Source organism: Callorhinus ursinus, unplaced genomic scaffold, assembly GCF_003265705.2.
Source record: "Callorhinus ursinus isolate GAN/ISIS: 27379988/994484 unplaced genomic scaffold, GSC_fseal_2.0 scaffold18, whole genome shotgun sequence".
NCBI classification, from domain to species: domain Eukaryota; kingdom Metazoa; phylum Chordata; class Mammalia; order Carnivora; family Otariidae; genus Callorhinus; species Callorhinus ursinus.
In genome coordinates, this window is record NW_027397080.1 from 11,514,163 (window position 1) to 11,526,274 (window position 12,112).

Consider the following 12,112-nt stretch of genomic DNA (forward strand, 5'->3'; position numbering starts at 1 on the left):
GTCTTTCTCTGAATGACTTATTTCACTTAGTATAATGCCCTCGAGGTCTATTCATGTTGCCACAAATGGCAAGATTTCATTCTTTTATGCCTGAATAATATTCCATTGTATATAGACACTACATCTTCTTTATCCATTCATTTGCCAATGGACACTTAGGTAGCTTCCATGTTTTGGCTACTGTAAATAATGCTGCAGTGAACATGGGGTGCATATATCTTTTGAAGCTAGGGTTTTCATTTTCATCAGATAATCTGGTATTCTAATCTTATCACTGGTGTTCAGTTACAATTTGGTGTTTCAGGACAGGGAACTTGCAGACTGAAGGGGACAAGTTGGGGACAATTGATATGGGCATCTGTAAGATGCAGGTGGAAAAAGACTAGACCTGGCCCTTATTTGGGAACCTGTAGCCAATGCAGACTGTCCTAGGATGACAGGTTGTCTCTTCTGTCTTATGTTTGCTATGTGTACCACCTTTCTGCCAGAGACACCTTGGGTATGTCCTACAGCAGTGAGGAAATAGGGAGAGGTGCGCACAAGAGGCAAAGAAGAAAGGAAACAGATATTATTGCATACCAGCTACATGCTGAACAGTTTCCCATGTATTATCTCATTTAACTCTTAAAACAACAGGTATTACTCTTCATTTCACAGATACGGAAAATGTACGGCAAGGTGGGTAGGCATTGTCTGCTGATGCCGGGTAGGCGTGCCAACAGAAAGCAAACTTCAAAAGATAACCCAGGCTTTCTCTTCTTCTCTGCCTGTCATTATGGAAAGCCTATGTCCTGTGATGACAATCCATCCCTTTGCGGAGTTTCTGATGTTTGCTCTTCCCCACAGTGGTGTCCTGTGGCCATCCAGGCTCCCCACCCCATGCCCAGATGTCCGGGGACAGCTTTACTGTGGGAGCAGTCGTGCGTTACAGTTGCACCGGCAAGAGGACTCTGGTGGGAAATGCCACCCGTATGTGTGGGCTGGATGGACACTGGACTGGCTCCCTCCCCCACTGCTCAGGTATGGAGCCTAGCATGAGGGAGCAGGGTCCAATGGAACCCTTGGCTGGGGGGAGATGGGACAAGCTCCCAAGGTGTGAGTGTGACAGATGGGCAGGAGGGAAGCCAACCTTTTCGACCCCCATTTCATAGGCAGAGAACACAGCTATCAGAGGTCCCAATCGAACTTCAGCCTTTGGTGGTCTGAGACCAGCTTCCTCTCTTGGTCTCCTTTGGCCAAGCCCATACAACCCAGAGATTGCAAAACTAGGGAGAATGCAAGTTTGTGAGGTCCCCCTGTGGCCAGAGTCCTGTCCAGACACTGTTTCCATAAGTTTCTGAGAAGAGTCCGAGCCTCCCTGTTGTTGGGCCCAGATCTAAAGCCACCCTTGTGTTCTTTTTTTTTTTTTTAAGATTTTATTTATTTATTTGATAGAGACAGACACAGCGAGAGAGGGAACACAAGCAGAGGGAGTGGGAGAGGGAGAAGCAGGCTCCCCGCCGAGCAGGGAGCCCGATGCGGGGCTCGATCCCAGGACCCTGGGATCATGACCTGAGCCGAAGGCAGACGCTTAACGACTGAGCCACCCAGGCACCCCGCCACCCTTGTGTTCTTTCCTTTCCTGTTTGGGACTCCATGGCCCCAGCCTGCTTCCTTTTCTTTCTTATCACTGCCTCCCCAACTTGTCTTATGTCTAGGCTGCCTAGTGGGATACAGGTCTCCCATATTGCCCTTATACACCAGTCTCAGATTTTTCCTATTAATATATTTGTTTTACTATTAATCTCTATGAGGATACTGACAGATGCTATCCAAAGAGCAAATTTAAGAAACTGCCAAAGCTCTTGTGTCTATATTATCCAAACCAGAATTTCCTCTATAATATCTTAACAGAACAAAATATTTGAAATTGAATTGTCCCAACGACAGAAATCACTAACCCAAAAATTAGTACCCCTGAACTTGGTCTCCTTTGAGATGAGCCTTCCTGGCCCCAGAAGGGATCCCATAGGTGTTAACCTGGGGGGTTAACCCCCCCAGGGGTTAGGTGGGAGGTGGGGACCCCAGGAAGGCAACTGCTCATGTAACTTTATGTTTCTCAGGGGGCCCACCTTGGCATTGATACTAACCCCTATCCCTTCCCATGCCAGGGCCCCTCTAGAGGTAAGAATCCCAACCTCCTCCTATTATAGATGCCTTCTCCTTGATTTGGGACCTCACCCACAAGACATGTATGTAGCTGTTCCTGCAGTCTGAGTTCCCAGATGATCTGTCTCCCAAAATTTAGGGCACTGCCAGAATATTGAACCAGATATTGGTTAGGTCTCCTCAGAAAGAAGAAATTCCTCAAGTGCTGGCCACTGTTTCAAAGGGCTTCTGGCTGCCCAGGACAATCTCAGACACATCACTCTGTATCACCACCCAGGACTTTGGCCCCTCACCTTTATTAATCTCATTAATCACTCACTTTATGAACTGGGTGGGACAATGTATTAGCCATGGAGACTCCTTTAGCCTGGACTAGAGGAAAGCCTATTAACCAGGCCCCTAACTTCATTTTGTTTGGACTTCTGGTGCAAGTGACTTGGGGAGGATGGCATGGAGAAGACAGAGTCCTGTATGTATATGGAGGCTTCCTGAGTTACCCACAGAGCAAGTTCCAGGAGGAAAAGGCATTCCAAAAAGGAAAGTCATGCATTTCCCATCCAAATGCCTGCATAAGCACGCATTTGCCCCAGTCTCTTCTGTGAATTGTCCCTTTACATAGTTTCTCCCTCTAGACACTTCTCTAGGGCATTGGGCCAATGGTGTTCTTAAAGCCTATTTTATCTATCTTGGGGATCTTTGTTGTCCATGGGAAAGGGAATTGCAGAGTACAAGAGAAAGAAGCCATAAAGAAAACCTTGAGCCTCTCCTGCCTGTTAACATATATAACCCAACCACACCGCGATTCTCCTGGCCCAAGGCATGGAATCCAAAATCTTTTCTCCTCAGTGTAATTTCCCTTCTCTGGAGTTGTGCTAGCAGATGCTGGAAAATGACCTACTTGAGAAATGACCTACCCCAGAAACAGTTCTTGTTTGGGATAGAAAACTAAGGTAGAAAACCTACAGCCCTGAGATTTCATAATTTTGTGACTTCCCAAATACCAGTCCTCTGTGTGAAAAAAGGGACTCTTCCTTGGTCACATCAAAGGTCAAGGGAGACTAGAAACAAGCTGACTCTCTAGGAACATGAAAAAGTGAAAAGCAAGAAAGGAACCTTCAGAGGACATGGACCCCACTCATTATGGGATATGTTGCATTCAGCTGTTTTATACCTGATGATGAATATTCTGAAGAATAGTTTGCAGTCACTTCTCCCATGTATCCATCAAGGATGACAAACACTTTGGAGACCAGAATCATGGGCAGAGTTTTGCTGGTGACCTCTGAGGACAGGATTAGAGGGGATTATATTAATGCTAAGGCTGAGGAATGAATGAGTTTTAAATGCTTTAGATAAGAAACTGAGAGATGTGAAGAATAAGTGATTAGAAAGTAACACTGGAGGTGCTCTTGTGAGTAGAATATAATTCCTCCCTTCCTAAAACTTACAGATATCATCTTTTGCAACACTGTCTCCTGCCAGTCCTAAGAAATATGCATTCAGAAATCCAAGGTCACATTTCTGAGCCTCATTCTGTATGCCCATGCATACAGATGATGCATAACAGGCTATAAGTGTGTGGGCCATCATCAGAACATGCAGAGATTTCTAGCATTTGAGACATCCTTCAGGTTGGTCATTGTCCACCTCTGTAATGTCATCATTTGCTGATATACCTCAGTAGAGGACCAACAGTTACCGTGTGCCCCTGTGGTACAATATTGTGTCTCAGACTCCTTTATATCACCAAAAAAGAGCCCCAAACGCTACAGTGAGGACCATTCTGTCAGAATAAGCTCCCAGGACTGGAGACCTCCACCCTCAGGCCTGTTGTTCAGTAGTGCACCTCCAGCTAAGGTCACCTAGCCAGTGTGGGAGTTTGTGTACTCACCATCAGAACTGCCTTCAGGGGGACCCAGTGCAGCCTGTTGCATTAGCTACACCCTGGAAAACTCCAAGAGAGAAGAAAATCTAGCCAAGTGTGATGGGCCCTCTTTTTCCAAATGTTTGAGTTGAAGGTTGAATAAATCCCCCTTCCTTGGTAGAGAGCAACATGGGATCATATAGTAAGTATTCTCACAGTCTGAGACTAAATGAGAAAAGGAAATAATTCCATGATCGAGAAGAAGAGACATAAATGGTAAGTGGTGGGTTATACCTGACTTAAACATTTATTTACTCCAACAAACTAAACGTGCTTATTCAGACATTAGCATTTGATGCCCACACATGTGGGTTCCTGAGGAGATGCATGCCACATCAGATGGCACCCTGTCTTCTCATGAAGTTGCCATTTATTCCTTCATTTTCCTCTTCCTTCTTCATGCTTCCCATGGCCTAGTCTGATCTAATGATGTCTCCTATACAACTCTGTATTATGAGGGGTGCTGGCTTCCACAAGCCTCGACCTTGTGGCTTCGTCTCCTGTTCTCTACCCTCCTCCACCCCTTGGGTCCTTATCACTCTCTTGGGTGGGTCTGTACAATATCAGGACCCAGATGAATGCAGAAATGTAGCAGGAGGCAAGGGCCAAAGAAAGAATGGAATGAGAGAGTCCAAAACATTTCACCTAGAATTCACCTGTGTTACATACTTGGTGAATAGGGATTCCTCAACGAAAGGCCCAAGATCCAGATTCAAGCTGAGCTGTTGAGAAGACAAAACTACACTAAGGAGTTTAGACTTTAACCCACAGGCTATGGGAAGCCAGTGGAGACATTTCAGTAGGAAAGAAACAAGATCAGATGGTTGATGGTTTTTCGTTGTCAAGGTTTGGGGATAAAGTGGAAGATGGGTTACAGGGAGAGTTTAGGAGGTAGGGACATTAGGAGACTCTCACAATAGTTGGGGCAAGAGAATGCTGGGCATGTGAGCTTAAGATGCTGGAACCAGGGACAGAGAGGGCGCAGAATCCGCAGATATTGTAGAGAAGAAGTAAAAGGAAGGAGGAGGAGATGTGGCCAGCTTGGACCACTGACATTCCACACTGGCACTGGCCAGAAAGCAAAGGCCTGATCTCTACCACAGAGCCTTCCGTCTGCTTTCTTCCCTTGCTGTGCAGTCCCCGGGGACTCACCCATGACCTCAGACCTTTATATTCTCTGACCTCTGGGTAGTAAGGCAGGTAGTAGGGTCCAACTAACTGGGGTAAGACACACAATCAGTTTTCACCCCCCTTATTTCTGGGGCCCAAAGCCTCCCCTTAGCACCAACCCACTATCTCTCTCACGTCCCCACTGCCAACTCTTCCATGCTAAAACAACAGGGTTTGTTTGGTTCTGGTCCATAGGAACCAGCATGGGAATCTGTGGTGACCCGGGGATCCCAGCACACGGCATCCGTTTGGGGGATAGCTTTGCCCCAGGCAGCCTGATGCGTTTCAGCTGTGAGGCTGGCCACACGCTCCGGGGATCATCTGAGCGGACCTGTCAAGCCAACGGCTCATGGAGCGGCACGCAACCTGAGTGTGGAGGTAATGTATGTGACCATTCTGCTTTTCGCCTTTGTCCACCCCAGCTGCTCGTCCCCCATTTGCCTGCTCCCAAGCACCTGCCCTCACCCTTGCAGACAAAATCCGTGGCCCCGTTGGAACCCTTAGCCTGGAAGATAGTGGTCAATAGATAGTCCTCAGTCATGCTCATTATTAATCCAAAGATGAACATATTCCCCACCCTCACCTAAGAGGGGAAGAAACCAGAAGGAACTAAGTTTAGCCCCATTTATTCATTTATTTCCCATACAGCTCCCACAACTATGTGCCAAATACTATAGTAGGTGCTGGGGACACAACAGTGCCAAGACGAACATACCTCACCCTCTTAGAGTTTAGTTTAAGGGAAGAGACTGTTAAACAATTATCCAAGGTGCCAAAAGAAATACAAATCTCATTTTTAAAAGACCATTTAAAGGTAATAGAAGTCCCTACTGGGGTTTCCTGAGGTAGCTCCAGTGGGGAAATTTAGATTTCTCCACACACTCCTGAATTTCTGAAAATAACTTTATTTTAAAACCTCTCTCGGGACGCCTGGGTGGCTCAGTCGGTTAAGCATCTGCCTTCAGCTCAGGTCATGATCCCAGGGTTCTGGGATCAAGTCCCGCATTGGGTTCCCTGCTCAGTGGGGAGCCTGCTTCTCCCTCTCCCTCTGCCTGCCACTCTGCCTACTTGTGAACTCTCTGTCAAATAAATAAATAAAACCTCTCTCCCCAGAGTCCAACCTTTTGTAGCTGCTCCCAGGATCTCTCTATTGCTCTCTAAAATACAGCCTGCATAGCACTCTCTTAATTAGGAATCAGTGTAACTGCTGAGAGTAAGGGTGTGTGAGAAGGTGCTGGAAGAGGAGGGAGACCATATGGAAAGAGTCACCTAGCAAGGGGGGCGTGGGAGTCGAATAGGGAAATGTATAATTGCCAGCAGCACCAAGGGCTCACTTAAGGAAAAAGGCCATTAATTAAGTGAGAGTGGTTAGCATTAGCCTGTGTTTTTGTTCAGGCCACATTTTGCCCCATAGGTGTAGCCTTTGGGTAGGTGAAGCATTAGGTATACGGTTGAGGTTTTATCAGGCAGCTAAGACATTGGCAGCAAGTGGCAAGTGAAAGGGTTTATGCAAGGCAGCGATTATGATGGATCTTGGCATCTATGCTGGGTGAGGTGGGAGCAGGTTTATGAGTGGAGTAAGGGACAGTGAAAAAGTGGTAGGATACATGGATTATAGGTCCCATTGGAACCAAAAATATCACCAGAGAATGAATCCCAGAGGGTATGAGCTGAAGAGATAAGAGGCAGTGGTCAGAGAATGGCCCTTGAAATTGCGGTTGTGGAGTAAGTCCTACTAGTGCAGGGACCCCCTCCCCCACTTGTCTGCCTAAAGTCCTGCCTTTCTGAGGGTGTTTTTGCAAAGTTAGTTTCCACGGGATTTTTTTTTTTTCAAGTAGGCTCCACACCCAGCAGGAGCCTGAACTCAGGACCCTGAGATCTAGACTTGAGTTGACATCAAGAGTCAGACACTTAACCAACTGAGTCACCTAGGCACCCCTATTTCCATAGGATTTTGTAGGCATAGTAAGAGGTCTGTGGTAGTGGGAGAGTATATTGGCAGGGAGAGAATTTAGTGCATTCTCAAATATCCACTGTGACCCAGGTCCCCTTTCATACCACTCAGATCCCAGCATGGAGTCAGTCAACATGTGAGGAGTGTTCAGGGAACAGAAAGCGGGTGGCTAAGAATTTAGACCTGGAAGTGAATGTTTGTTAGATGAGTGTGTGTATGATATGGACACAATTCTTCATGACTTTCCTTGACAAGTTCCCACTTACCTTTCGAAGTACAACTCAGATTCTTATCTTTGACCCCAATAAGCTCCTCCCTTCTTAGTGTGTTTTTTCCTTCAAGTAAAACACTTATTGCATCCTATTTTAATTCAGCTATTTATAAGTACGTCCTTAAGATGGACTGGCCTCCTGAAGGGCAGGGGACATGACTTCCTAACTACGTTCCCAGCACCTAGGCAGCACAAATACTTGTTGAATCCATGGGTGCTAAGACCTGTCTGTTGTGCTCATTATGTAGGAATTATTTGTAGATTTGACTTTGGGACCACATAAATGTTGTATATACTTGGCAAAGTAAATTAAATCAAAGATTAGAAACAAGCAATCTCTAAATATCAAAATCAAAATGAAAACAAATGAACCTAACTACTCATCAAATTGGTGATTTAACAATCCAGAGAATTATTTCAACTGACTTGAAAAAAGTGGAATTTGACTATGGCATATTGTGCCCTAAGGACAAAGAGAATGACAATGAAATCTTAAATTGTTTTTCAGCAGTCATATTATTAGTAATAATATTGATATTACTATCCTGAAACTTTTTGAAAACAAATTAAAATCATTTATCATTAAGAACCAAGATTTTTAGCATTAAAGAGATATAAAAGTAAAGAAGTTAAGGAAAGACTCTTTTTTTTTTAATTTTTTATTGTTATGTTAATCACCATATATTACATCATTAGTTTTTGATGCAGTGTTCCATGATTCATTGTTTGTTCATAACACCCAGTGCACCATGCAAAACGTGCCCTCCTCAATACCCATCACCAGGCTAACCCATCCCCCCACCCCCCTACCCTCTAGAACCCTCAGTTTGTTTTTCAGAGTCCATCATCTCTCATGGTTCGTCTCCCCCTCTGACATACTCCCCTTTTCTTCCTCTCCTGTTATCTTCTTCTTTTCCTTTTTTCTTAAAATATGTTGCGTTATTTGTTTCAGAAGTACAGATCTGTGATTCAACAGTCTTGCACAATTCACAGCGCTCACCGTAGCACATACCCTCCCCAATGTCTATCACCCAGCCATCCCATTCCTCCCACCCCCAACCACTCCAGTAACACTCAGTTTGTTTCCTGAGATTAAGAATTCCTCATATCAGTGAGGTCATGTGATACATGTCTTTCTCTGATTGACTTATTTCACTCAGCATAACACCCTCCAGTTTAAGGAAAGACTCTTAATCCTAAATTTGGATTGGTAATATCAACATAAACTCATAATGAATTTTCAACCTAAAAAGTTATTTTCCCCTCTCTACCCATTCTAAAAGTCTAGTATCAATGACCAGCTCAGTAGCAATGAGTACCCTTAATTTTCAGCTTATGGTTTTTAAAGCCATTCTCCATTAAAAGAAACCAGAGCTCTTTAGAGAAATGGCTGATTCCAGGACTGGGGCAGGATATACAAGATGAACATGGAGCATAGTGTTACTCCAGCAAGAAATCTACCATAGACGAGTGGGATCATGTCAAAGGAACACAGAAGCCAACATGGAGAGGCTCCCCCCAGCCAAAGATGGGATAATTTAAGCATCAATAAGAATAATAGTGGCTATACCTTGGCTAATTGAATTTAAATAAATTTTAAAAAGAATAATAGTGGCAATGGATGGCAACATAATAAAATAACTTTAAATCTACGAGTCCAAATGACTATCCATCATCTTTGGAGCTTACTAGGAAACCAAACCATTATTCTGACATCAGATAAGAAAGAAAATCAAACATTATCCAGCCTTCCTTTATGAACTGTATTTCAGGGAAAGCAAATATTTGATGATGGGCAAGTTCTTTATTAAAGAACTCTAGCAAATAAAATAAAATAAAATATTTTTTAAAAAAAAAGATTCATTATTTATTTGAAATTCAAATATTAAAAAAAGAACTCTAGCTAATTCAGAAAGAATCATAGAATTAGATCACCATTTTCTGTCCCTTAATGAAATAACAAATCTGGTCAACAATCATCAAAGTGCTGCTTAAACCATTAAGTGAACAACCAATGGGAATTCTGTAATGCTGGATGAGGTGGGCTAACCGGAACCCATTCGATCAGCCTCAACATCATGAACAGGGAAACAGCCAGACATTCCGTGCCTCCTGATGTGGTGCAGTAGGAAAGACAGGACCACCTATGTAGTTCCCTTGCCAAGAAGCAGAACCTGACTTACAGGAATTACAGGGGACAGAGCAACATGGGGAACAGCACCTCACCAGTGCACTTAGCAACATCTAGAAAGTGGGAAATTGCACTGGAGAAATGCCTCTGTAACAGATAAATTCTAGGAGAGGGAACGGGAATCTCTGAATTCAAAGAGGCTTAGAGGCATGATTGTCCAAAGTCATATTTGGATCATGATTCAAACAAATCAACGGTTTTAAAAAAAAAAAAAAAGGATGGGGGGTTGGGCAACTGAGGTAAATTAAGCACTGGTTGGATATTTGGTGATATTAAGGAATTGTCTACAATTTTAGGTGGGATAATAAAAATAATTAGTCTTTACGTCTCAGAAATTAAAAAAAAAAAATTCATTCAGACCTCTCCTTCCCTTCTGGGGGCCAGACGCTTAGACGCAAAAGCAGCCTGAGAGGCCTTTCATTCCTCAGGGTCCTGACGTAGCCCGCGGGTTGCCCTCTGGGCCGCTCTCCGCCCCCCCCCCCCGGGTGACGCCCCACCCTTGTTCTCGTGACTAATGCACTCCTCTGGCTTCCCAGTGATCTCTTGTGGGAACCCCGGGACTCCGAGCAACGCCCGAGTCATGTTCAGTGACGGCCTGGGCTTCTCCAGCTCCATCGTCTATGAGTGCCGGGAGGGCTACTATGCCACGGGCCTGCTCAGCCGACACTGCTCCGTCAATGGCACCTGGACAGGCAGTGACCCGGAGTGCATAGGTGAGAGCCCAGGGCCTCTGGGCTCCGTGGCGAGTGGTGGCCAAGGCGATCGGGCTCCTCCCCGCCGAAGAAGACTGTCTGCGGGAGACTGGGAAGGCTGACTGCAATGGGGGGACTCACCCCCGAATGAGAGTGTCTATTTATTGAGCACGTACTGTTTGACCACCACTGAGCTAAGTGTTTGATTTGATTTGCATTATGTCATTTGATTCCCACCACAGTCCACTTGACATATGAGATGACTGAGGCTCAGGGAGGTTGAGAATATATGTATTTGCTATTCCTCGGGCTCTCGCTAGCTCCTTGGGCTTTCTTGTTCTCTTTTACAGCAAACTCCCCGTGCTCAGCCTGATCCTAAAGCTCCCACCATCCACCATCTTCACGGGTTCCTCTCGGTCTTGGACCCATTCCCCCACCCCACCCCCCAGCCTGGCTCTCAAGCCTCCGTATAGCCCCACTGCTCCCCTTCCCAGCTCCTCTCTGGGGCAGCCCCAGACCTTTTTCCTTGGGCAGTAAGTCACTGTGGGTCCCAGATGGAGGGAAGTGACAAGATAAAGGTATCTGAGAACACAGTCCCCTTCCAAGCCCTAGCCTGTGATTTCAGGGCTCTGTCTAAACCCCATGTCAAGTTCACTTCTCTTCCGAGGCCAGAGCTCACCGTACCCCACCCTCACTCCATACCATAACAAAGATACGACCATTGCAAGGTTACAAGACCCTGCTTCTAAGCCGCTGGCCCTACAGGGGCCTCCTAGGCAGAACAGCAGGTAGTGACATGCACCCCTCAGCAGACAAATTGTCTTATGAGGTCCAATAACACAGGCTCTTCGGTCAGAAAACTTCCCCCTCTGAGCCCCAGCCTCATTTAGGAACTAAGCCCTCTAGGTACTTCCTCTGAGAGGAGTGGGCTTTGAATAAGGATGGTCTTCATAGTCCAAGTTGCTGGGGTGCATAAGGATGGTGGGGGCGAGGACAGTGGGGAAGTGGGAGGGCCATTGCAGAGAGACTTGGCCAGAGGGACTTTAGAAAGTGCAGTGCCCAACCGGAAGCCTGTGAAGAGTCAGGGCATCCCTGATCTGACTCTCTTCCCTCCTGGACATGTGCGGAGAGTACTAAGGATAGCACTGGAATGCTGGGGAGGAAAGGGTTCTGTACCGATAGTGAACCATGCTTTATCTCCCTTCTCCTAGTCATAAACTGTGGCGACCCTGGAATTCCAGCCAATGGCCTCCGGCTGGGCAATGACTTCAGATACAACAAAACGGTGACGTTTCAGTGTGTCCCTGGCTACATGATGGAGTCACATAGGGTGTCTGTGCTGAGCTGCACCAAGGACCGGACGTGGAATGGTACTAAGCCAGTCTGCAAAGGTGTGTCTGAGGGCTGCACATGTGGACACAGGGCCAAAGAAGATACAAAAGTGAGACATGGGCCTCGAACATGTAGCAGGGAGGGAGGTGATGAGGCAGAGCCCTAATAACATCTTGTCCTGGGGGGTGTGAGATAAGGACTGATCCCTGAACATCTGCAAGGAGGGAGTCAGAGACACCAAGGTAAGGCCGGGGCTTTGAGCATCAAGGGGAGGACTGTGCAGACAGAGGAGTGGGTTGTCACACTTGAGGGCACTGTAAAATGCAAAAGGACCCCAGCTCCCAAACTAAGAGGGGGCATTTCTGATTCTTCCTGCTTAGCCCAGAATCCCAGCAGGCGCAGGGTAGCCAGTGACATCCGTGCTGGGGAG

The 12,112-nt window shown here is 46.0% G+C and overlaps 1 protein-coding gene across 1 annotated transcript in view; it reads left to right on the top strand.

The window, feature by feature from the left end:
* CSMD2 (CUB and Sushi multiple domains 2) overlaps nucleotides 1-12,112 on the top strand; it is a 598,617-nt gene that overhangs the window by 561,692 nt on the left and 24,813 nt on the right. Inside the window, exons 56-59 of the mRNA XM_073902955.1 lie at nucleotides 847-1,020; nucleotides 5,438-5,620; nucleotides 10,195-10,371; nucleotides 11,562-11,741. Of these exons, the coding sequence (XP_073759056.1) occupies nucleotides 847-1,020; nucleotides 5,438-5,620; nucleotides 10,195-10,371; nucleotides 11,562-11,741 (714 nt within the window). The remainder of the gene's footprint in view (nucleotides 1-846; nucleotides 1,021-5,437; nucleotides 5,621-10,194; nucleotides 10,372-11,561; nucleotides 11,742-12,112) is intronic.